A 25,613-nucleotide genomic window follows, 5' to 3' on the forward strand; every position below is an offset into this window, starting at 1 on the left:
ATTTTTTTTAGAACATAGAATAAAAATGTTAAACAAAATTAATTAAAAGATTAACGCTTGAACCAATGCATTTTATATAACTGTTTTTTTAATTCAGGAACGTATTTGTCAAATGATGACACTTGTGTAACATTAAAAGAGTGTCCATGTTATCACAATGGGGAATGGACAGATGCTAATCATATTACACACAAGGATTCTATTGTTTGGTAACAACCAAATTACTAAAAAAATTTTATTTTATTTATAGTTTGCTAATTTTGACTTTTTTTAGTTATTGTGTTAATGGAAGAATAGAATGCAATACTGATGCCGAAGAAGGTTTGTTTTGTGTTTAAATGAACTCTATTATGTTTAATTCATTTGTATCTAATAATAATGCTTTTAATATATTTGTGGGCAGTTTCACCTGAGAGTATCACATGCCCAGATACGTTTGAGATATTTATTTGCTCATCTTCGAACGAAGTTGGAGCTGAATGTATTAAAACATGTGAAAATCGTGACCTTGCCTGTCCTATAATTCACTGTCAATCAGGTATGCAAAATTAGCTTAGCAAAACACAACAAACTACTTTTACATAAATATTTAAACAATACTATTTTCTGCAATTCAATCTTATCTATTACCAATATAGATTGATAAATTTTTTTTGTTTAGGTTGTATTTGCCCTGAAGGATTAGTGCAACACAAAGGAGAGTGCATATTTCCAAGTACTTGTCCATGTCTACTACATGGAGTTGAATATCCTGTGGGGTCACCTGCTGAGGATGGTTGCATTAAAATGTAATTTTTTTTAGTATTCAAATGTGTGTTGTCAATAACCAATTAATACAGAAGTTTTGCGGTATTTAAAATAGTGTTGATAATTGTTTATAGTAAGATTTTGCTTTTTAATGTACTTGATAATATTTATGCGTATTATACAAAATTTATATTTTTTTAACTTAAATAAATTTTTATGTTACTGTAGTTTTTACTTCTGTATTTTTTGATATTAATTAAAGGGAATGTACAAGTGAAGGTTGGGTAACTGTATCCAATGAAACTTGCACTTCTGAATGTAAAGTTGCTGGTGGAACTTACTATGAAACTTTTGATGGAAAACGATTTGATTTTGAAGGCTCTTGTGAATATTTGCTCGCAACTGATAATTGTGGCCAAATTAATTCAAGGGACTCAATTTACAAGATAACTTTGAAAAGTCATGACTGCCCTGGATCCAATCGCGCAATGTGTGCAACTACAATCAAGTTTACTGTTGGGGTAGGGCATACTTCTTAAAATCATACAGTAATATAATTTAACTATTCGATTATACCAAACAATTTAATTTTAAAATTATTCAGGTTTAAAATATATGTTTTGTCCAAAGTAGTGTTATCTATTTATTAAAAAATTGTATGTCTACATATTGATAGATTGTAAGAAGTTGCATTTAATATTACAGTTTAAAGAATTTGTATTTAAAACTGGAGTGAAAGGTTTCGCAGAGAACAGTGTCTTTGCACCATCAATGTCATCTGCTAAATTAGCAGCAAGAGCATATTCTCCAATTTACAGGGGACTTTTCACAATTATTCCTACAAACTTTGGTGTTCATGTGATATGGGATGGTAAAACAAGAGTGTATGTCAGAATTGAAAACAGACTACGCGTAAGTTTTGCATATACTGGATAAATTAATGTTTGCAACATAAATGCATTGTTAATTAGAGTTTGGTACTGGTGTACATATATAACAAAAATTACTTTTTTAACAAATGATTATCTCTAAATTTCAGAATAACGTGACTTGTGGTATGTGTGGAGATTTTAATGGTAACAAGATGAATGACTTTTTGTTATCATCTAATCATGAAGCGTCTTCCGGCGTCGAATTTGGAAATAGCTGGAAGGTAGACTCTGTGTGTCCAGATGTTGTTGAAGTTATTGAAGGATTTGATTGTGGAGCTAAAATGACCTGGGTTCAAGAAAAATGTGATATTTTAAACAGTGAAACTTTTAGTGCTTGTCATGCGATGGTTAGTTAAATACTGATATCAAAGTATAATATCTGCTAAAACTGTGATGAGGTGAAATTCTAGCTAACAAACAAGTGGTAAAAATTAAACACTTTTTTGACTAGGTTGATCCAAGTTATTATTTTGACAAATGTGTAAAAGAAACATGTTCTTGTGACACTGGTGGTGATTGTGAATGTTTCTGTACTGCTGTTTCAGACTATGCTTATGCTTGTGGCAATGAAGGTGTAGCAATTGAGTGGAGAAGTCCTGAAATATGCCGTAAGTAGTTTTTGTAATATTTGGTTCCTAAATTTTAATATTAGTTGTTTGATTAATTAGTATTAATTTTTTTATTTTTCTTCACCAACTTTGAATTTTAGCAACTATGTGTGAGGTTTATAATGAAGAAAATCAGTGTTTGTGGAAGTATGCCGCATGTGGTCCTACTTGTGTTGCAACTTGTTGCACAGAATGCTTTAATGGATGTTTTGAAGGTTGCTTTCCAAGGTCAATTAAATGGACTAAAATTTGTATTTAATTTTTTTAGTATTAGTTTTTTATATTTTAAAAACATAAAAATTAAAAACTATACAAAAATTCTAATTTTTTGAAATTTTTGTTTTATTCTTACTTTATACTTGCAGATGTGAAAATGGATTGTTGTATGATGAAGAATCAAACAAATGTGTTGAGCATAAAAACTGTGGAAATTGTGAAGAAGTTCAAACTGCATGTAAAATATTTTACAAATCATTTTTTAAGCATAACATGGTTTAACTTGTTGTCAACCAGTTCAGCTAGTTTAAAATATTTTAATTGGCTGGTTACATTAACAATAAAAAATACTGATTTAAAAAATGCTGTTTAAATTCAGGTAAATGTTCACCTGGGGTTGTTCCAGAATGTATTTGGAGTAACTGGACAAGCAGTCACCAAGTCACATTAGATGAAAATGGTGGCGATTTTGAAAAGGTTCCTGAGTTAATCGAAGGGTATGCTTGCAGAAAAAACCTAGAATGTCGCAGTATATCTGGCCATGCTGATTCATCAGAACAAAACTTTGTGGTGTGTGATGCTAATCTAGGACTAGTATGCGAGAATTTGAACCAGGTACTAATACTTTTTTTGATTAAGGTCTTTAAATATAATATTAAATTGGTATAAATGATGTCTTTAAAATATAATATTAAGTTGGTATAAATAATGAAATATGTTTTAAAAGTCACGTTTAATAACTTTCATAGTTATGTTCTAATCATATCTTTTTGAAACTTTTTTGTTTAATTTAGGCTCCACTGGTTTGTTTTGATTATGAAGTAAGGGTAGAATTTTGTAAATGCCCCCTCCCAACTTGCTACAATATAACCTGTTTAGCTGCTCCTACTTGTGCTTTAAATGAAGAACTTGTGATTATTGGAGAAACTGAAGATGGTTGTTGTAATGAACATGATTGTGAATGTAGAAAATGTCTGTTTGGAAGTGGAACTCTGGTATTTTTTTACATATATTTGTGATTTTTAAATGTATCTTTTTTTTAAGTATCTTAACTTTAAAAAATTAGAATAAGTGTTTTTAAATATCTTTTTTGTCTGGCCTAATCATGTTTTTTTGTATTGGGTATTAAAAATTTTTTTTGATAACTTTGAAATGTGTTTGTCAAATTTAAAAAATTATATTGTTTGTATTAAGGAACCCTCCAATCAGGTAACTCAAAGTTGTGTCCTTCATGAATGTGTTTCTGATGGAAATGGATGTTATAATATCTCTTCCAGACCCTATCCTTGCCCAGAAAACAACAAGACATGTCCATACTATGCCAAAGCAGTATCTGCCTTTTCAGCCAGTGCAAATGAAGATGTTGCACAATGTTGTGTTGATATGGAATGTGGTAAGAAAGATTTTACATGCAGGGTAAAAATTTCATTAAATAAGTAAAATCCTGTGTGAATATAAATTTTTGTTTTATATTACAAAAATTTAAAATTTTGTTGTTTTACTAAATTTTAGAATGCTTGCCAAATTACGATCTATTTCACCCTCCAATTACCTGTACTTTCCCTGAAGTTCTAAATACCACAATACTTTCAATTGAGGACGGTGTTCAATGTGCTTCTTATGAGTGCATTTGTCCTGATTATGGATCAATGGACAACAGTAGTTGCCTTGAACCTAAGGTGTGTACTGCTCCTGGCTGTCATCCGCTAACATATGACAAATGTGATTGTGTGCTGACTTCAACATGTAGTAAGTACAAGTATGGGTTATCAAATATGATTGAATTGTTATTCGTTAAACAATTATTATTATCTTAATGCCTTATGCTAAAATTGTTAAAAATTGTTAATATTTTTATTGAATATATATTTACCAAAAGTATTCAAATTTTTTAGTATGTGATCCCAACAACTGTCCACTACTCAACAATGAATGCCCTCCTTGCTATAATTATACATTAGTGCAAGAAGGTGAAAATCCAATTTTAAGTCATGAGGATGTTTGTGAGAGGTCAAGTTGTTGTCCAGGATATAGATGTGTTCGAATGGAATGTTCTTCTACAAACGAATTAGTGTGCGAACTTTGGGAGAAAAAGGTAATATGTTTATTTTAATTCCAGTTAATCAGTTAAGGAAAATTTTTGTAATTCTAAAATATAACTTAACCATGCAACACAAAACCATGTAACTTTTTTTAGAAGTCCTGAAGCATAAAAACATTTTATATTTTCAAGCTGATTTTGTACTCATACTTGTTTTTACCTTGTTCTATTTTAAAGTTAAATATAGTAATGCTAGTTATATTATGTATTTAAAGGTTTCTAACACCATAGAAAATGCTTGCTGTCCCACAGAAAGTTGTGTGTGTAATAATAATAAAACACATTTGTGTCCTCAAGAAAGTTTAACCTGTAGACAGGAAGAAACAAAAACACAAGTAAATTTTAAAATTCTTAATTTTGTTTTTTTTATCTAGTTTTTATATATACCTTTCGGGAAAAAATATTAAATTTTTTTACAGAACGGTAAATTAAACGAGTGCTGCAATGATTATCTGTGTATTTGTGATAAATGCATTGACTATGAAGGAAATACCAAAAACACTGGGGAAAGTTGGGTTGACCCAGCAGATACTTGCATTCAGCTGGTAAGTAAATTACTTATAATATTTTATATAGCAGTCTCTATTGTTTTTAAATATTGTTTAAAAAAGCTTATGTTTTTTTACTTTAAAATTTTTTTCAACTTTAATTTGCTAGGTAATATTATTTATATAGAGATTAATGTTTATTAGGCTTGCATGGCAACGGAACCAAATACATGTCCAAATATAACAACACTGCACAACAAAAGAAACCAATGTGGAATACAACTTCAAGAATCAGATTGCTCTAACTATGAAGATTTAGCTGAGATTTCTTCAGAAGACCCTTGTTGCAAAAACTATACGTATGTTTTAAATATTTGTAGTTACTATAATTCTTGCTAGTTTTTATCATAATCATAACCAAGATATATGCTTTATTATTCAAAAGATTTGATAAAATTTTACTCTAAAATTACTATATAGTTGTGTATGTGATTATGCTCGCTGCCCAGTTGATCCTCTATGTGAATTTCCACACCTCTTGGTTAAAGATTATTCATTAAGTGATGATTGCTGTGAAGTTAAAAAATGTTATTATCGTTGCCACTACAATGGACAATTTTTTAATGTATGGTAACGCTTTAACTAATTTAATTGCTTTTTCTGACTAAAAGTATTTGCCATCATTTGAGATAAACATAATTAGCTTTGAATGATTTCAACAGAATTCAGAAGTATATGATGACTTCTCTGATCCATGTTACCAAAGAATATGTCTTTGTTTTGAAAATATTTGCAGTATGCCTTTGACTCGTAAAATAGACTGCCCGTCTTCCCAACCTACTTGTGTGAGTGGAAGAAGGCCAATTTCTACACCTACAGAAAATCCATGTTGCAGTGATTATGAATGTCCATGTGAGTGACAAAGTTATAAGAAGTTACTGGAATGATAAAATGAAGCCTAGGCTTGAACATCTTTATAAAAATATATACTTTTTTATTGTTTTAAGGTGTATGCCAAGTATTTGGAGATCCACATTATTTAACGTTTGATAGTTCTTTCTATACATTTCATGGCCAATGTCAGTACACATTAGCAAAAGACAATATTACAGAAAGGCTTCACATTTACAGGTAAATTGTTGTTTAGAAAAAACAATTTTCTTTATATTTGTAATGATTACTATTTTTGTAAAATAAATTAAAAAAGGACATGTTAAAATATTTGCAAACTTATTTGATTTGTATTAATGATATTGTTTATTTACAAAGTGACAACTCAGTGTGTGGATCAATACAGGGCTCTGCAGTTTCTTGTCTTAAAACAATATATGTGGAGTGGGATAATGTAACTGTTAAATTAGCTGGCGGAAATACATGGAATACATACAAGGTAGTTTGTTTGGGTAATTTGATGCAAAATACAATGTTACTTTTAGTTTAAAATTTTCACCGAGTTTACTATTCACTTTGTTTTCAAATTTGACACAATTTTTTACAGGTTTCTGTGAATAACGTTTTGACAACATTACCATTCAATCAAGATGGAATAGATGTTTATTTTATATCTAATACAATTGAACTAATAATACCAGAGAGAAAATTATTTTTAAGATATGTGGTAGCTGGTCTTCTTCCATCTGTATTTATTCAACTACCACCTTCTCTTGTTTATGAAAGAACTATTGGTTTATGTGGTAATTTGATTATTATAATTTACTAATGTTCTTTTATTTGTATTATATATCAAAAACAAAACAAAATGTACTTGTCTTATAGGGACCTGTACCAATAAAAGGGAGGATGATTATGAAGGAAGGAATGGTACAATATTTACCAATACTGATGATTTTGGGTATGATTGGGAAATAGAATCAGAAGATGCACCCTGTGAACGCTGTGATCCAAAAGTTGATGTTAAATGTAGAGCTTGCAATGATACATAGTGAGTTAGTGTACTGACAAAGTTTTTTAAGTTATTTCTGTAAAAAATATACTTAATCTTTTATATTTTACTTGATATCATTTATAAAAAATATTGTTTTATTACCTTTTTAAGTGGCACATTCGAATTATTAATATTTTAATAAATTTTATGTTTTAGCTTTGAAAAAACGCCGGAAAGTTGTAAAAATTGTTCCCCTGAATATTGTGAAGTTTTTAATGATAAAACTAAATTTGGAAACTGCAGTGACACTATTGACTCTACTAGCTACTATTACTCTTGTATTTATGATTCCCAAGTTCTTGGAAAGGTGTGATATTAACCTATTTCTAACACTATTTAGAGTCTTACTTTTTAGTGTTACTCTGAACTTTTATTTTTTATTAGAAAGCTTAATCCTAAGAAATACTAAAGTTTAAAACATGTGTAATTTAGTGCGATGCTTGCAATTCATCAGCAATTAATACATATGCATTAACTTGTTTGGAACAAGGAATATGTGTGGATGCTAAATCAGAATGTGAAGGTATAATTATTCCTTTTTTTTAATCATTTTTAGTATTCTGTCTACTAAATATTAATTGTACAGTTACATGTCCTGGAAACCTTGTGTACAAACCCTGTCAGAACAAGTGTTTAGCTAGCAGCAACTGTCTACAGTGGAATGACTTTCAAGTAAACAATTGTGCAAGTACAGAATTAATAAGTGGTTGCTTTTGTGAAGAGGGCTATACGTTAGATAAACCGGGTTCTACAAATTGCATCAAAACTGAATGTAAGAATTTGTTTTACACTTAATATACCGCTTTGTTCGTTTTTATTTATTTATATGTGGTGATTTTTTTCTATTTAATAAAAATTGTTTATTTATTTATTAAAATTTTAATTTTTATAAATTTAATAAACTAATCCATTTTTAGTTTTAGCTTCATTTTGCTGAAAATATTGCTTGAAACGCAGTTGCTGTTTTAAAATAAAACAAATGTTTACTAATATTTATAAGGTTGTTCCTGTCCTCCTGATCCTACATGTGGTGAAAATGAAATACTTTCTCTAATACCTGGCCAAGATCCCAATGAATGTTGTCCAGAGAAGAATTGCACTTCAGTTACATCTACTCCAGAATGTCCAGTTACATCTACTCCAGAATGTATTCCTCCAATGGTATTAAATGTTACATATGTTGAAAGCTGCCCGAATTACATTTGTATATGTCCCGTATGCAAAAATATACCTAAAAACTGCACAACATATTTGGGTTGCAAATCAGTAGGTAAGAATATAGACTTTTTTTATATAAAAACATATTTTACATGTATTAAAAAAAATACCTAATCGAAATGTTGTGCAGTATCAAGTCAAGATGTATGTGGATGCCCCCTAAAAAGTGAATGTGTATGTACCGAAGAGTTATGTCCATTACCTCCAAAATGTGACAAATGCTTTGATGCAATTGCGATTGAAGTAAACTCTTCCTTTAGTGAAGATACCTGTAGTAATTGTTGTACATCCCATCAATGTCAACGATTACCATGTAATGAAAGTATTTTGATTTGTCCACTTGGTCAAAATAAAGCAGACTTCAGTACATCAGAAGATTGTTGTCCGAATTTTCACTGTAAATGCACACACTGTTTACTTACTAATGGGACTTTAATCAATCCTGGTGACACAATACTAACTACCGATAATGATGGATGTACTGAAAAGAAAGAATGTCACCCACATCCTGATTCTAATTACTACAACAATATGTGCTATGAAATGAAATCCATCCACAACGAATCTAGCGAATGTCAGTCTTTAGATTCTTTTGAAACAGAAACTTGTAATGTAACTTATCAGCGTGCACTAATATTAGATAAGTCATCTAAGAAATGCTGTGATGTGTTTGAATGTAGCTGTAAAAACGAAACAGAGTTAAAAAAAGTGTGTCCAAAAATGTAAGTAAAATGTTTTTGTTATTTGTCTTTATAATCTTTTGTTTTTTTAAGTTATAAAAATTACACCATAACATTAAGTCATAGTTAATGTAAAAATAAAACAGAGTTGGAGAAAGTCTGTTTAAAAATGTAAGTAATTAATTTTGTAGCTTATACTATATTAAATAATGAAACATAATTTCTTAACCAAGTGTTGCAGTTGCACCGAATGTTTTTAATGTATAAAGTTTTTAGTTGTTAAAAACTATTAGCGCACAATAAATGCCAACTAATTTGTTAAAATTCTTATACCTCAAGGAAACATTATACAATGTGTATGTGTTATTTTTTTAATTTAGAGGAATTTAAAATAATAATTCAAATTAAACTTTTCTTAAAATAGGCTTTTCACATTGAAATGATAACTGTATTATTAGTTCTCTTATAACTTTACAGAGAAGATTTTGAATGTGAAAACCCACAAATGAAAGCCTATGAAAAATCTTCCAGTTCTCTCAATTCATGTTGTCCTGAATTTGAATGTCGATGTACATCTTGTTTATACAATGGTGACACAGTTAAACTTGGTGAAACTCGTAATAGCAGTGTAAATGGCTGTGCTGTTGTACATGTATGTGAATATGATCCTCTACATTTGTTATCCATCTACAATTGTCCATTAATGAGAGAAAGTTTAAATGACAAGAATACATGCATTTCCTTGAATACACTTATATCATCCAACATATGTGACATTAAATATAAAACATATGAAGAATATAAATCTGATAATGATTCTTGTTGCCCAAAATATCACTGTGTTTGCAAAAGTGATGAGATGCTTTCTAACTTATGTGATCATTGGTGAGTATATTTAAAATAAATTAGTTTTTGTGTTAAAAATAAAATAGGTTATGACAGTCGTTTAAATTATTATTTTTAATAGGGATAACTTTACCTGCTCATCTCCATATACTGAAATCGATGTATCCAAAGAAGGTGATTGTTGTCCAAAGTACAACTGTACATGTCCAGAATGTAGACCTATTCTAACAAACTGCACCCATCAATTAGGGTGCACAGCTAGCGGTAAAGTTTTATTTTATCTAAAAAAATTTGAGTATTTTTACTGTGGTTTGTATTTTTAAACACATACAAATTTTTACAGCCACGCAGTACGATGAATGTGGTTGCCCTATGGAAAGTGAATGTGTATGTAATGAAGATTTATGTCCATTACCTCCAAAATGTGACAAATGCTTCAATGCAACTGCCATTAAAGTAAACTCTTCCTTTAGTGAAGATACCTGTAGTAATTGTTGTACATCCCATCAATGTCAACGATTACCATGTAATGAAAGTATTTTGAATTGTCCACTTGGTCAAAATATCACAGACTTCAGTACATCAGAAGATTGTTGTCCGAATTTTCACTGTAAATGCACACACTGTTTACTTACTAATGGGACTTTAATCAATCCTGGTGACACAATACTAACTACCGATAATGATGGATGTACTGAAAAGAAAGAATGTCACCCACATCCTGATTCTAATTACTACAACAATATGTGCTATGAAATGAAATCCATCCACAACGAATCTAGCGAATGTCAGTCTTTAGATTCTTTTGAAACAGAAACTTGTAATGTAACTTATCAGCGTGCACTAATATTAGATAAGTCATCTAAGAAATGCTGTGATGTGTTTGAATGTAGCTGTAAAAACGAAACAGAGTTAAAAAAAGTGTGTCCAAAAATGTAAGTAAAATGTTTTTGTTATTTGTCTTTATAATCTTTTGTTTTTTTAAGTTATAAAAATTACACCATAACATTAAGTCATAGTTAATGTAAAAATAAAACAGAGTTGGAGAAAGTCTGTTTAAAAATGTAAGTAATTAATTTTGTAGCTTATACTATATTAAATAATGAAACATAATTTCTTAACCAAGTGTTGCAGTTGCACCGAATGTTTTTAATGTATAAAGTTTTTAGTTGTTAAAAACTATTAGCGCACAATAAATGCCAACTAATTTGTTAAAATTCTTATACCTCAAGGAAACATTATACAATGTGTATGTGTTATTTTTTTAATTTAGAGGAATTTAAAATAATAATTCAAATTAAACTTTTCTTAAAATAGGCTTTTCACATTGAAATGATAACTGTATTATTAGTTCTCTTATAACATTACAGAGAAGATTTTGAATGTGAAAACCCACAAATGAAAGCCTATGAAAAATCTTCCAGTTCTCTCAATTCATGTTGTCCTGAATTTGAATGTCGATGTACATCTTGTTTATACAATGGTGACACAGTTAAACTTGGTGAAACTCGTAATAGCAGTGTAAATGGCTGTGCTGTTGTACATGTATGTGAATATGATCCTCTACATTTGTTATCCATCTACAATTGTCCATTAATGAGAGAAAGTTTAAATGACAAGAATACATGCATTTCCTTGAATACACTTATATCATCCAACATATGTGACATTAAATATAAAACATATGAAGAATATAAATCTGATAATGATTCTTGTTGCCCAAAATATCACTGTGTTTGCAAAAGTGATGAGATGCTTTCTAACTTATGTGATCATTGGTGAGTATATTTAAAATAAATTAGTTTTTGTGTTAAAAATAAAAAAGGTTATGACAGTCGTTTAAATTATTATTTTTAATAGGGATAACTTTACCTGCTCATCTCCATATACTGAAATCGATGTATCCAAAGAAGGTGATTGTTGTCCAAAGTACAACTGTACATGTCCAGAATGTAGACCTATTCTAACAAACTGCACCCATCAATTAGGGTGCACAGCTAGCGGTAAAGTTTTATTTTATCTAAAAAAATTTGAGTATTTTTATTGTGGTTTGTATTTTTAAACACATACAAATTTTTACAGCCACGCAGTACGATGAATGTGGTTGCCCTATGGAAAGTGAATGTGTATGTAATGAAGATTTATGTCCATTACCTCCAAAATGTGACAAATGCTTCAATGCAACTGCCATTAAAGTAAACTCTTCCTTTAGTGAAGATACCTGTAGTAATTGTTGTACATCCCATCAATGTCAACGATTACCATGTAATGAAAGTATTTTGATTTGTCCACTTGGTCAAAATAAAGCAGACTTCAGTACATCAGAAGATTGTTGTCCGAATTTTCACTGTAAATGCACACACTGTTTACTTACTAATGGGACTTTAATCAATCCTGGTGACACAATACTAACTACCGATAATGATGGATGTACTGAAAAGAAAGAATGTCACCCACATCCTGATTCTAATTACTACAACAATATGTGCTATGAAATGAAATCCATCCACAACGAATCTAGCGAATGTCAGTCTTTAGATTCTTTTGAAACAGAAACTTGTAATGTAACTTATCAGCGTGCACTAATATTAGATAAGTCATCTAAGAAATGCTGTGATGTGTTTGAATGTAGCTGTAAAAACGAAACAGAGTTAAAAAAAGTGTGTCCAAAAATGTAAGTAAAATGTTTTTGTTATTTGTCTTTATAATCTTTTGTTTTTTTAAGTTATAAAAATTACACCATAACATTAAGTCATAGTTAATGTAAAAATAAAACAGAGTTGGAGAAAGTCTGTTTAAAAATGTAAGTAATTAATTTTGTAGCTTATACTATATTAAATAATGAAACATAATTTCTTAACCAAGTGTTGCAGTTGCACTGAATGTTTTTAATGTATAAAGTTTTTAGTTGTTAAAAACTATTAGCGCACAATAAATGCCAACTAATTTGTTAAAATTCTTATACCTCAAGGAAACATTATACAATGTGTATGTGTTATTTTTTTAATTTAGAGGAATTTAAAATAATAATTCAAATTAAACTTTTCTTAAAATAGGCTTTTCACATTGAAATGATAACTGTATTATTAGTTCTCTTATAACATTACAGAGAAGATTTTGAATGTGAAAACCCACAAATGAAAGCCTATGAAAAATCTTCCAGTTCTCTCAATTCATGTTGTCCTGAATTTGAATGTCGATGTACATCTTGTTTATACAATGGTGACACAGTTAAACTTGGTGAAACTCGTAATAGCAGTGTAAATGGCTGTGCTGTTGTACATGTATGTGAATATGATCCTCTACATTTGTTATCCATCTACAATTGTCCATTAATGAGAGAAAGTTTAAATGACAAGAATACATGCATTTCCTTGAATACACTTATATCATCCAACATATGTGACATTAAATATAAAACATATGAAGAATATAAATCTGATAATGATTCTTGTTGCCCAAAATATCACTGTGTTTGCAAAAGTGATGAGATGCTTTCTAACTTATGTGATCATTGGTGAGTATATTTAAAATAAATTAGTTTTTGTGTTAAAAATAAAAAAGGTTATGACAGTCGTTTAAATTATTATTTTTAATAGGGATAACTTTACCTGCTCATCTCCATATACTGAAATCGATGTATCCAAAGAAGGTGATTGTTGTCCAAAGTACAACTGTACATGTCCAGAATGTAGACCTATTCTAACAAACTGCACCCATCAATTAGGGTGCACAGCTAGCGGTAAAGTTTTATTTTATCTAAAAAAATTTGAGTATTTTTATTGTGGTTTGTATTTTTAAACACATACAAATTTTTACAGCCACGCAGTACGATGAATGTGGTTGCCCTATGGAAAGTGAATGTGTATGTAATGAAGATTTATGTCCATTACCTCCAAAATGTGACAAATGCTTCAATGCAACTGCCATTAAAGTAAACTCTTCCTTTAGTGAAGATACCTGTAGTAATTGTTGTACATCCCATCAATGTCAACGATTACCATGTAATGAAAGTATTTTGAATTGTCCACTTGGTCAAAATATCACAGACTTCAGTACATCAGAAGATTGTTGTCCGAATTTTCACTGTAAATGCACACACTGTTTACTTACTAATGGGACTTTAATCAATCCTGGTGACACAATACTAACTACCGATAATGATGGATGTACTGAAAAGAAAGAATGTCACCCACATCCTGATTCTAATTACTACAACAATATGTGCTATGAAATGAAATCCATCCACAACGAATCTAGCGAATGTCAGTCTTTAGATTCTTTTGAAACAGAAACTTGTAATGTAACTTATCAGCGTGCACTAATATTAGATAAGTCATCTAAGAAATGCTGTGATGTGTTTGAATGTAGCTGTAAAAACGAAACAGAGTTAAAAAAAGTGTGTCCAAGAATGTAAGTAAAATGTTTTTGTTATTTGTCTTTATAATCTTTTGTTTTTTTAAGTTATAAAAATTACACCATAACATTAAGTCATAGTTAAAGTAAAAATAAAACAGAGTTGGAGAAAGTCTGTTTAAAAATGTAAGTAATTAATTTTGTAGCTTATACTATATTAAATAATGAAACATAATTTCTTAACCAAGTGTTGCAGTTGCACCGAATGTTTTTAATGTATAAAGTTTTTAGTTGTTAAAAACTATTAGCGCACAATAAATGCCAACTAATTTGTTAAAATTCTTATACCTCAAGGAAACATTATACAATGTGTATGTGTTATTTTTTTAATTTAGAGGAATTTAAAATAATAATTCAAATTAAACTTTTCTTAAAATAGGCTTTTCACATTGAAATGATAACTGTATTATTAGTTCTCTTATAACTTTACAGAGAAGATTTTGAATGTGAAAACCCACAAATGAAAGCCTATGAAAAATCTTCCAGTTCTCTCAATTCATGTTGTCCTGAATTTGAATGTCGATGTACATCTTGTTTATACAATGGTGACACAGTTAAACTTGGTGAAACTCGTAATAGCAGTGTAAATGGCTGTGCTGTTGTACATGTATGTGAATATGATCCTCTACATTTGTTATCCATCTACAATTGTCCATTAATGAGAGAAAGTTTAAATGACAAGAATACATGCATTTCCTTGAATACACTTATATCATCCAACATATGTGACATTAAATATAAAACATATGAAGAATATAAATCTGATAATGATTCTTGTTGCCCAAAATATCACTGTGTTTGCAAAAGTGATGAGATGCTTTCTAACTTATGTGATCATTGGTGAGTATATTTAAAATAAATTAGTTTTTGTGTTAAAAATAAAATAGGTTATGACAGTCGTTTAAATTATTATTTTTAATAGGGATAACTTTACCTGCTCATCTCCATATACTGAAATCGATGTATCCAAAGAAGGTGATTGTTGTCCAAAGTACAACTGTACATGTCCAGAATGTAGACCTATTCTAACAAACTGCACCCATCAATTAGGGTGCACAGCTAGCGGTAAAGTTTTATTTTATCTAAAAAAATTTGAGTATTTTTATTGTGGTTTGTATTTTTAAACACATACAAATTTTTACAGCCACGCAGTACGATGAATGTGGTTGCCCTATGGAAAGTGAATGTGTATGTAATGAAGATTTATGTCCATTACCTCCAAAATGTGACAAATGCTTCAATGCAACTGCCATTAAAGTAAACTCTTCCTTTAGTGAAGATACCTGTAGTAATTGTTGTACATCCCATCAATGTCAACGATTACCATGTAATGAAAGTATTTTGAATTGTCCACTTGGTCAAAATATCACAGACTTCAGTACATCAGAAGATTGTTGTCCGAATTTTCACTGTAAATGCACACACTGTTTACTTACTAATGGGACTTTAATCAATCCTGGTGACACAATACTAACTACCGATAATGATGGATGTACTGAAAAGAAAGAATGTCACCCACATCCTGATTCTAATTACTACAACAATATGTGCTATGAAATGAAATCCATCCACAACGAATCTAGCGAATGTCAGTCTTTAGATTCTTTTGAAACAGAAACTTGTAATGTAACTTATCAGCGTGCACTAATATTAGATAAGTCATCTAAGAAATGCTGTGATGTGTTTGAATGTAGCTGTAAAAACGAAACAGAGTTAAAAAAAGTGTGTCCAAGAATGTAAGTAAAATGTTTTTGTTATTTGTCTTTATAATCTTTTGTTTTTTTAAGTTATAAAAATTACACCATAACATTAAGTCATAGTTAAAGTAAAAATAAAACAGAGTTGGAGAAAGTCTGTTTAAAAATGTAAGTAATTAATTTTGTAGCTTATACTATATTAAATAATGAAACATAATTTCTTAACCAAGTGTTGCAGTTGCACCGAATGTTTTTAATGTATAAAGTTTTTAGTTGTTAAAAACTATTAGCGCACAATAAATGCCAACTAATTTGTTAAAATTCTTATACCTCAAGGAAACATTATACAATGTGTATGTGTTATTTTTTTAATTTAGAGGAATTTAAAATAATAATTCAAATTAAACTTTTCTTAAAATAGGCTTTTCACATTGAAATGATAACTGTATTATTAGTTCTCTTATAACTTTACAGAGAAGATTTTGAATGTGAAAACCCACAAATGAAAGCCTATGAAAAATCTTCCAGTTCTCTCAATTCATGTTGTCCTGAATTTGAATGTCGATGTACATCTTGTTTATACAATGGTGACACAGTTAAACTTGGTGAAACTCGTAATAGCAGTGTAAATGGCTGTGCTGTTGTACATGTATGTGAATATGATCCTCTACATTTGTTATCCATCTACAATTGTCCATTAATGAGAGAAAGTTTAAATGACAAGAATACATGCATTTCCTTGAATACACTTATATCATCCAACATATGTGACATTAAATATAAAACATATGAAGAATATAAATCTGATAATGATTCTTGTTGCCCAAAATATCACTGTGTTTGCAAAAGTGATGAGATGCTTTCTAACTTATGTGATCATTGGTGAGTATATTTAAAATAAATTAGTTTTTGTGTTAAAAATAAAATAGGTTATGACAGTCGTTTAAATTATTATTTTTAATAGGGATAACTTTACCTGCTCATCTCCATATACTGAAATCGATGTATCCAAAGAAGGTGATTGTTGTCCAAAGTACAACTGTACATGTCCAGAATGTAGACCTATTCTAACAAACTGCACCCATCAATTAGGGTGCACAGCTAGCGGTAAAGTTTTATTTTATCTAAAAAAATTTGAGTATTTTTATTGTGGTTTGTATTTTTAAACACATACAAATTTTTACAGCCACGCAGTACGATGAATGTGGTTGCCCTATGGAAAGTGAATGTGTATGTAATGAAGATTTATGTCCATTACCTCCAAAATGTGACAAATGCTTCAATGCAACTGCCATTAAAGTAAACTCTTCCTTTAGTGAAGATACCTGTAGTAATTGTTGTACATCCCATCAATGTCAACGATTACCATGTAATGAAAGTATTTTGAATTGTCCACTTGGTCAAAATATCACAGACTTCAGTACATCAGAAGATTGTTGTCCGAATTTTCACTGTAAATGCACACACTGTTTACTTACTAATGGGACTTTAATCAATCCTGGTGACACAATACTAACTACCGATAATGATGGATGTACTGAAAAGAAAGAATGTCACCCACATCCTGATTCTAATTACTACAACAATATGTGCTATGAAATGAAATCCATCCACAACGAATCTAGCGAATGTCAGTCTTTAGATTCTTTTGAAACAGAAACTTGTAATGTAACTTATCAGCGTGCACTAATATTAGATAAGTCATCTAAGAAATGCTGTGATGTGTTTGAATGTAGCTGTAAAAACGAAACAGAGTTAAAAAAAGTGTGTCCAAAAATGTAAGTAAAATGTTTTTGTTATTTGTCTTTATAATCTTTTGTTTTTTTAAGTTATAAAAATTACACCATAACATTAAGTCATAGTTAATGTAAAAATAAAACAGAGTTGGAGAAAGTCTGTTTAAAAATGTAAGTAATTAATTTTGTAGCTTATACTATATTAAATAATGAAACATAATTTCTTAACCAAGTGTTGCAGTTGCACCGAATGTTTTTAATGTATAAAGTTTTTAGTTGTTAAAAACTATTAGCGCACAATAAATGCCAACTAATTTGTTAAAATTCTTATACCTCAAGGAAACATTATACAATGTGTATGTGTTATTTTTTTAATTTAGAGGAATTTAAAATAATAATTCAAATTAAACTTTTCTTAAAATAGGCTTTTCACATTGAAATGATAACTGTATTATTAGTTCTCTTATAACATTACAGAGAAGATTTTGAATGTGAAAACCCACAAATGAAAGCCTATGAAAAATCTTCCAGTTCTCTCAATTCATGTTGTCCTGAATTTGAATGTCGATGTACATCTTGTTTATACAATGGTGACACAGTTAAACTTGGTGAAACTCGTAATAGCAGTGTAAATGGCTGTGCTGTTGTACATGTATGTGAATATGATCCTCTACATTTGTTATCCATCTACAATTGTCCATTAATGAGAGAAAGTTTAAATGACAAGAATACATGCATTTCCTTGAATACACTTATATCATCCAACATATGTGACATTAAATATAAAACATATGAAGAATATAAATCTGATAATGATTCTTGTTGCCCAAAATATCACTGTGTTTGCAAAAGTGATGAGATGCTTTCTAACTTATGTGATCATTGGTGAGTATATTTAAAATAAATTAGTTTTTGTGTTAAAAATAAAAAAGGTTATGACAGTCGTTTAAATTATTATTTTTAATAGGGATAACTTTACCTGCTCATCTCCATATACTGAAATCGATGTATCCAAAGAAGGTGATTGTTGTCCAAAGTACAACTGTACATGTCCAGAATGTAGACCTATTCTAACAAACTGCACCCATCAATTAGGGTGCACAGCTAGCGGTAAAGTTTTATTTTATCTAAAAAAATTTGAGTATTTTTATTGTGGTTTGTATTTTTAAACACATACAAATTTTTACAGCCACGCAGTACGATGAATGTGGTTGCCCTATGGAAAGTGAATGTGTATGTAATGAAGATTTATGTCCATTACCTCCAAAATGTGACAAATGCTTTGATGCAACTGCCATTAAAGTAAACTCTTCCTTTAGTGAAGATACCTGTAGTAATTGTTGTACATCCCATCAATGTCAACGATTACCATGTAATGAAAGTATTTTGAATTGTCCACTTGGTCAAAATATCACAGACTTCAGTACATCAGAAGATTGTTGTCCGAATTTTCACTGTAAATGCACACACTGTTTACTTACTAATGGGACTTTAATCAATCCTGGTGACACAATACTAACTACCGATAATGATGGATGTACTGAAAAGAAAGAATGTCACCCACATCCTGATTCTAATTACTACAACAATATGTGCTATAAAATGAAATCCATCCACAACGAATCTAGCGAATGTCAGTCTTTAGATTCTTTTGAAACAGAAACTTGTAATGTAACTTATCAGCGTGCACTAATATTAGATAAATCATCTAAGAAATGCTGTGATGTGTTTGAATGTAGCTGTAAAAACGAAACAGAGTTAAAAAAAGTGTGTCCAAAAATGTAAGTAAAATGTTTTTGTTATTTGTCTTTATAATCTTTTGTTTTTTTAAGTTATAAAAATTACACCATAACATTAAGTCATAGTTAATGTAAAAATAAAACAGAGTTGGAGAAAGTCTGTTTAAAAATGTAAGTAATTAATTTTGTAGCTTATACTATATTAAATAATGAAACATAATTTCTTAACCAAGTGTTGCAGTTGCACCGAATGTTTTTAATGTATAAAGTTTTTAGTTGTTAAAAACTATTAGCGCACAATAAATGCCAACTAATTTGTTAAAATTCTTATACCTCAAGGAAACATTATACAATGTGTATGTGTTATTTTTTTAATTTAGAGGAATTTAAAATAATAATTCAAATTAAACTTTTCTTAAAATAGGCTTTTCACATTGAAATGATAACTGTATTATTAGTTCTCTTATAACATTACAGAGAAGATTTTGAATGTGAAAACCCACAAATGAAAGCCTATGAAAAATCTTCCAGTTCTCTCAATTCATGTTGTCCTGAATTTGAATGTCGATGTACATCTTGTTTATACAATGGTGACACAGTTAAACTTGGTGAAACTCGTAATAGCAGTGTAAATGGCTGTGCTGTTGTACATGTATGTGAATATGATCCTCTACATTTGTTATCCATCTACAATTGTCCATTAATGAGAGAAAGTTTAAATGACAAGAATACATGCATTTCCTTGAATACACTTATATCATCCAACATATGTGACATTAAATATAAAACATATGAAGAATATAAATCTGATAATGATTCTTGTTGCCCAAAATATCACTGTGTTTGCAAAAGTGATGAGATGCTTTCTAACTTATGTGATCATTGGTGAGTATATTTAAAATAAATTAGTTTTTGTGTTAAAAATAAAATAGGTTATGACAGTCGTTTAAATTATTATTTTTAATAGGGATAACTTTACCTGCTCATCTCCATATACTAAAATCGATGTATCCAAAGAAGGTGATTGTTGTCCAAAGTACAACTGTACATGTCCAGAATGTAGACCTATTCTAACAAACTGCACCCATCAATTAGGGTGCACAGCTAGCGGTAAAGTTTTATTTTATCTAAAAAAATTTGAGTATTTTTATTGTGGTTTGTAGTTTTAAACACATACAAATTTTTACAGCCACGCAGTACGATGAATGTGGTTGCCCTATGGAAAGTGAATGTGTATGTAATGAAGATTTATGTCCACCTCCACCTCCAAAATGTGACAAATGCTTTGATGCAATTGCGATTGAAGTAAACTCTTCATTAAGTGAAGATACTTGTAGTAATTGTTGTACATCCCATCAATGTCAACGATTACCATGTAATGAAAGTATTTTGAATTGTCCACTTGGTCAAAATAAAACAGACTTCAGCACATCAGAAGATTGTTGTCCGAATTTTCACTGTAAATGCACACACTGTTTACTTACTAATGGGACTTTAATCAATCCTGGTGACACAATACTAACTACCGATAATGATGGATGTACTGAAAAGAAAGAATGTCACCCACATCCTGATTCTAATTACTACAACAATATGTGCTATGAAATGAAATCCATCCACAACGAATCTAGCGAATGTCAGTCTTTAGATTCTTTTGAAACAGAAACTTGTAATGTAACTTATCAGCGTGCACTAATATTAGATAAATCATCTAAGAAATGCTGTGATGTGTTTGAATGTAGCTGTAAAAACGAAACAGAGTTAAAAAAAGTGTGTCCAAGAATGTAAGTAAAATGTTTTTGTTATTTGTCTTTATAATCTTTTGTTTTTTTAAGTTATAAAAATTACACCATAACATTAAGTCATAGTTAAAGTAAAAATAAAACAGAGTTGGAGAAAGTCTGTTTAAAAATGTAAGTAATTAATTTTGTAGCTTATACTATATTAAATAATGAAACATAATTTCTTAACCAAGTGTTGCAGTTGCACCGAATGTTTTTAATGTATAAAGTTTTTAGTTGTTAAAAACTATTAGCGCACAATAAATGCCAACTAATTTGTTAAAATTCTTATACCTCAAGGAAACATTATACAATGTGTATGTGTTATTTTTTTAATTTAGAGGAATTTAAAATAATAATTCAAATTAAACTTTTCTTAAAATAGGCTTTTCACATTGAAATGATAACTGTATTATTAGTTCTCTTATAACTTTACAGAGAAGATTTTGAATGTGAAAACCCACAAATGAAAGCCTATGAAAAATCTTCCAGTTCTCTCAATTCATGTTGTCCTGAATTTGAATGTCGATGTACATCTTGTTTATACAATGGTGACACAGTTAAACTTGGTGAAACTCGTAATAGCAGTGTAAATGGCTGTGCTGTTGTACATGTATGTGAATATGATCCTCTACATTTGTTATCCATCTACAATTGTCCATTAATGAGAGAAAGTTTAAATGACAAGAATACATGCATTTCCTTGAATACACTTATATCATCCAACATATGTGACATTAAATATAAAACATATGAAGAATATAAATCTGATAATGATTCTTGTTGCCCAAAATATCACTGTGTTTGCAAAAGTGATGAGATGCTTTCTAACTTATGTGATCATTGGTGAGTATATTTAAAATAAATTAGTTTTTGTGTTAAAAATAAAATAGGTTATGACAGTCGTTTAAATTATTATTTTTAATAGGGATAACTTTACCTGCTCATCTCCATATACTGAAATCGATGTATCCAAAGAAGGTGATTGTTGTCCAAAGTACAACTGTACATGTCCAGAATGTAGACCTATTCTAACAAACTGCACCCATCAATTAGGGTGCACAGCTAGCGGTAAAGTTTTATTTTATCTAAAAAAATTTGAGTAATTTTATTGTGGTTTGTATTTTTAAACACATACAAATTTTTACAGCCACGCAGTACGATGAATGTGGTTGCCCTATGGAAAGTGAATGTGTATGTAATGAAGATTTATGTCCACCTCCACCTCCAAAATGTGACAAATGCTTTGATGCAATTGCGATTGAAGTAAACTCTTCATTAAGTGAAGATACTTGTAGTAATTGTTGTACATCCCATCAATGTCAACGATTACCATGTAATGAAAGTATTTTGAATTGTCCACTTGGTCAAAATAAAACAGACTTCAGTACATCAGAAGATTGTTGTCCGAATTTTCACTGTAAATGCACACACTGTTTACTTACTAATGGGACTTTAATCAATCCTGGTGACACAATACTAACTACCGATAATGATGGATGTACTGAAAAGAAAGAATGTCACCCACATCCTGATTCTAATTACTACAACAATATGTGCTATGAAATGAAATCCATCCACAACGAATCTAGCGAATGTCAGTCTTTAGATTCTTTTGAAACAGAAACTTGTAATGTAACTTATCAGCGTGCACTAATATTAGATAAATCATCTAAGAAATGCTGTGATGTGTTTGAATGTATTTGCAAAATTAATGATCTTCTTGAGGGCTATTGTGAATATTCAACATTAGAGCAGTTTGAGACTGATTTTTGTCAGGTTGATGGCATGGTTGCAAGAGAAATACCATCAACAATTAAATGTTGTAAAAACTACACTTGTGGTAAGCTGCAAAATAAATTTGTTTGATTTGTAATTGTTTTTGTTTAAAAACTTGGTTGTTAGCATTCAACTTAATATTTAAAGATTGTAATTATGAGTACCTGTTTTAAAGTTTGTCCTCCTCCGGAACCCACAGTTTGTACAGGCCTGGGTGAAGTTCCGATGTTAGTTGCATCAAACTCATCGTCAAAGTGTCCTGAAAATGTGTGTCAATGTACTCCTGATGAAACAACTTTACAATTTGCCTGTGGTCCTAATTTTCTAACTTGTAGGGATGACCAGCATCTTGTTGAAGTTGATAAAATTTTTTCTTTAAATGATTATTTCCGCTGTTGTCCAAGTTTTGATTGTGAGTGTAGAAATTGTACGAATGAGTGTGCACTGGGTTATACGCGAACTGCTCCAACCTTTGCTGATTGCTGTCCATGTAAATGCTCGACTTGCCAAACAACTGTTGGCATATTTGGGGTATTAAACCTTTTGTAATTTAAAAACACTCAACATTATGATATTTTGTATAACTAATTCATTGGTACAAAGAACAATATTTTAAAAATGTCAAAAAAAATGTATTAAAATGTTGTTATTTTTTAGCTTGGGGAAACATGGAATGTGACTACAGATGATTGTGCCATTGAGTGGAGATGTACTTCAGCAAGAGATGCAAAACAATGTTATACTCCTATAATTAATATTGATCCCAGAACAAATTGCAAAACTATGCAAGAATTTAAAGAATCATGCAATCGCTATGAATATGCAACAGAAGTTCTGTATACAAGTGAAAACGATCCTGATCCTTGTTGCACTGAATATGAGTGCCACTGCAATGTTAGTCTATGTCCAAAACCCACTTGTCCAGTTAATAAAACTCTCTACAACACAGGATTTTCAATCCCAAATTCAAACGATTGCTGTCTGCTTTACATTTGTCAATGTGATTATTGTGATTCTGATAATGGCAATGTAACAGTTAATACAACGTGGCAAGTTGATGTTGGTGATGGTTGCAAAGTAACTTATGGGTGTAGTTCCGAAAGAGTTTCAACAAGTACAAAATACTTACAAGAAGCATGCCATGAAGTAAAGAAAATAAGTGACCCACGATCTAATTGTGATTCTGAGACAGCATTTGAAAAAGCAATATGCACTGATTACCAACAAGCAGTACTATTTAGAAATGTTTCTCAATATAACCCTTGTTGTCCAGAGTATCATTGTTTATGCAAACATGATATTCAACTCAGCCCATTATGCCAAAATAAATCTTCTGTGGTGTGTTCAGCTAACATGCATGTGGAGGAAAGTGGGTATTTACCAAACACTTCCAATTGTTGCCCAGAATATATATGTGTGTGTGATTCTGAGGAAATGTTATCTAATAATTGTGCTCAATGGACAAACTATGCTTGCCCCCTTGGAAATAGAAGAATTGAGGTAGTTAGCAAGCTAATCCCCTAAATATGTATAAAGTTGTTTGCATTCAAAAGTAAGCAATACATATTTAAATAAATTAAAACCAATATTTATTTATTAACAGATTACAGCTATAGTGGATGGTAAAAAGGTATGTTGTCCAGAGTATGTGTGTGTATGCAAACCTGAAGAAATGTTAGCTCAAGAATGTGAAAATTGGAACTTTACTTGCCCCCCTGGACAAGTTCGTGAACGAACAGATTTTCATGAGTGTTGCCCAACGTACGAATGTGTTTGTGGGAATAAATGTTACTCTAATGAAGTTCTTTACCCAGTGAGTTGAACATTATTTAAATTAAAGTCTTCAAATTAAAGCAGTTGTTTTTAGTTAATTGGAAAATTCATTTAAACACAAGGGTTTAAATTATGTTTTTTTTAAATTTAGCTTAATTCAACCTGGACCGATAATGGGGATATATGTAGAAGTTGGAGCTGTAGTCTAAATGAAACAACTGGTTGTCCTGTTACTTCAGTTCAGGACAAATATGAATGCGAACCTGTAGACGAAGAAGCTTGTCTTAACGTGGGTTTTTGTTTCATGTATTATATAATGGTTACTACTAAAACATTTTTATATAATGGTTACTACTAAAACATATTTATATAATGGTTACTACTAAAACATATTTAGTTAAATTAAAGATTTTGGATGTATGTTATTCATGTTGCAGGTTACAGTTTTGTGTAAATGACTGGTTTTATTTAAAAAAATGTTTGTATGTGTGTTTTTTTTGTAACCAAATATTATTATTGACTTTTTTTAATTTGAAATTTTAGAAAGACTGGGAAGTTGTTTTAAATGAAACTACAAATGGATGTTGCAAAATCTGTAAGTAGTCTTTTAAACAAACTATGTATTATATTTAAAATCTTTACAAAAATAACTTTTTATTGTTGTTGTTAATTTAGGTTCACCTCCATGTCAACCCAACCCAGTTTCTTGTGCTCTTACATCTGAAAAGTCATTTTTAAATGTTACCATAGATCTTACTTATGAATGTGCATTGCTCTCAGAAATTAGTATTAATTCTTGCAGTGGTACTTGTGAAACACAAGAAATACTAAATGAGGATACAGGGAAAATGGAAGGTAGAATTTTAATTTTTTTTTTAATCTTTACATTGTATAATTTTTTGCCAAAAATA

At 30.1% G+C, this 25,613-nt stretch overlaps 1 protein-coding gene across 1 annotated transcript in view; it reads left to right on the forward strand.

Moving 5' to 3' along the window:
- LOC145743897 (uncharacterized) overlaps nucleotides 1-25,613 on the forward strand; it is a 36,060-nt gene that overhangs the window by 9,900 nt on the left and 547 nt on the right. The window contains exons 19-77 of the mRNA XM_082561960.1: nucleotides 98-209; nucleotides 275-321; nucleotides 404-538; nucleotides 662-788; nucleotides 1,010-1,268; nucleotides 1,453-1,659; nucleotides 1,787-2,026; nucleotides 2,131-2,287; nucleotides 2,389-2,515; nucleotides 2,653-2,741; nucleotides 2,883-3,118; nucleotides 3,298-3,498; nucleotides 3,698-3,896; nucleotides 4,016-4,252; nucleotides 4,399-4,598; nucleotides 4,820-4,939; nucleotides 5,024-5,149; nucleotides 5,297-5,451; nucleotides 5,573-5,717; nucleotides 5,815-6,004; nucleotides 6,100-6,223; nucleotides 6,362-6,482; nucleotides 6,591-6,786; nucleotides 6,869-7,034; nucleotides 7,194-7,344; nucleotides 7,470-7,560; nucleotides 7,624-7,809; nucleotides 8,038-8,307; nucleotides 8,386-8,977; nucleotides 9,413-9,820; nucleotides 9,903-10,045; nucleotides 10,125-10,716; nucleotides 11,152-11,559; nucleotides 11,642-11,784; nucleotides 11,864-12,455; nucleotides 12,891-13,298; nucleotides 13,381-13,523; nucleotides 13,603-14,194; nucleotides 14,630-15,037; nucleotides 15,120-15,262; nucleotides 15,342-15,933; nucleotides 16,369-16,776; nucleotides 16,859-17,001; nucleotides 17,081-17,672; nucleotides 18,108-18,515; nucleotides 18,598-18,740; nucleotides 18,820-19,411; nucleotides 19,847-20,254; nucleotides 20,337-20,479; nucleotides 20,559-21,153; nucleotides 21,589-21,996; nucleotides 22,079-22,221; nucleotides 22,301-22,993; nucleotides 23,105-23,460; nucleotides 23,587-24,429; nucleotides 24,533-24,742; nucleotides 24,854-24,991; nucleotides 25,246-25,297; nucleotides 25,378-25,557. Coding sequence (XP_082418086.1) covers nucleotides 98-209; nucleotides 275-321; nucleotides 404-538; nucleotides 662-788; nucleotides 1,010-1,268; nucleotides 1,453-1,659; nucleotides 1,787-2,026; nucleotides 2,131-2,287; nucleotides 2,389-2,515; nucleotides 2,653-2,741; nucleotides 2,883-3,118; nucleotides 3,298-3,498; nucleotides 3,698-3,896; nucleotides 4,016-4,252; nucleotides 4,399-4,598; nucleotides 4,820-4,939; nucleotides 5,024-5,149; nucleotides 5,297-5,451; nucleotides 5,573-5,717; nucleotides 5,815-6,004; nucleotides 6,100-6,223; nucleotides 6,362-6,482; nucleotides 6,591-6,786; nucleotides 6,869-7,034; nucleotides 7,194-7,344; nucleotides 7,470-7,560; nucleotides 7,624-7,809; nucleotides 8,038-8,307; nucleotides 8,386-8,977; nucleotides 9,413-9,820; nucleotides 9,903-10,045; nucleotides 10,125-10,716; nucleotides 11,152-11,559; nucleotides 11,642-11,784; nucleotides 11,864-12,455; nucleotides 12,891-13,298; nucleotides 13,381-13,523; nucleotides 13,603-14,194; nucleotides 14,630-15,037; nucleotides 15,120-15,262; nucleotides 15,342-15,933; nucleotides 16,369-16,776; nucleotides 16,859-17,001; nucleotides 17,081-17,672; nucleotides 18,108-18,515; nucleotides 18,598-18,740; nucleotides 18,820-19,411; nucleotides 19,847-20,254; nucleotides 20,337-20,479; nucleotides 20,559-21,153; nucleotides 21,589-21,996; nucleotides 22,079-22,221; nucleotides 22,301-22,993; nucleotides 23,105-23,460; nucleotides 23,587-24,429; nucleotides 24,533-24,742; nucleotides 24,854-24,991; nucleotides 25,246-25,297; nucleotides 25,378-25,557 — 16,233 coding nt within the window. The remainder of the gene's footprint in view (nucleotides 1-97; nucleotides 210-274; nucleotides 322-403; nucleotides 539-661; nucleotides 789-1,009; nucleotides 1,269-1,452; nucleotides 1,660-1,786; nucleotides 2,027-2,130; nucleotides 2,288-2,388; nucleotides 2,516-2,652; nucleotides 2,742-2,882; nucleotides 3,119-3,297; nucleotides 3,499-3,697; nucleotides 3,897-4,015; nucleotides 4,253-4,398; nucleotides 4,599-4,819; nucleotides 4,940-5,023; nucleotides 5,150-5,296; nucleotides 5,452-5,572; nucleotides 5,718-5,814; nucleotides 6,005-6,099; nucleotides 6,224-6,361; nucleotides 6,483-6,590; nucleotides 6,787-6,868; nucleotides 7,035-7,193; nucleotides 7,345-7,469; nucleotides 7,561-7,623; nucleotides 7,810-8,037; nucleotides 8,308-8,385; nucleotides 8,978-9,412; nucleotides 9,821-9,902; nucleotides 10,046-10,124; nucleotides 10,717-11,151; nucleotides 11,560-11,641; nucleotides 11,785-11,863; nucleotides 12,456-12,890; nucleotides 13,299-13,380; nucleotides 13,524-13,602; nucleotides 14,195-14,629; nucleotides 15,038-15,119; nucleotides 15,263-15,341; nucleotides 15,934-16,368; nucleotides 16,777-16,858; nucleotides 17,002-17,080; nucleotides 17,673-18,107; nucleotides 18,516-18,597; nucleotides 18,741-18,819; nucleotides 19,412-19,846; nucleotides 20,255-20,336; nucleotides 20,480-20,558; nucleotides 21,154-21,588; nucleotides 21,997-22,078; nucleotides 22,222-22,300; nucleotides 22,994-23,104; nucleotides 23,461-23,586; nucleotides 24,430-24,532; nucleotides 24,743-24,853; nucleotides 24,992-25,245; nucleotides 25,298-25,377; nucleotides 25,558-25,613) is intronic.

The sequence above is a fragment of the Corella eumyota genome, chromosome 2 (assembly GCF_963082875.1).
Source record: "Corella eumyota chromosome 2, kaCorEumy4.1, whole genome shotgun sequence".
Classification (NCBI taxonomy): Eukaryota; Metazoa; Chordata; class Ascidiacea; order Phlebobranchia; family Corellidae; genus Corella; species Corella eumyota.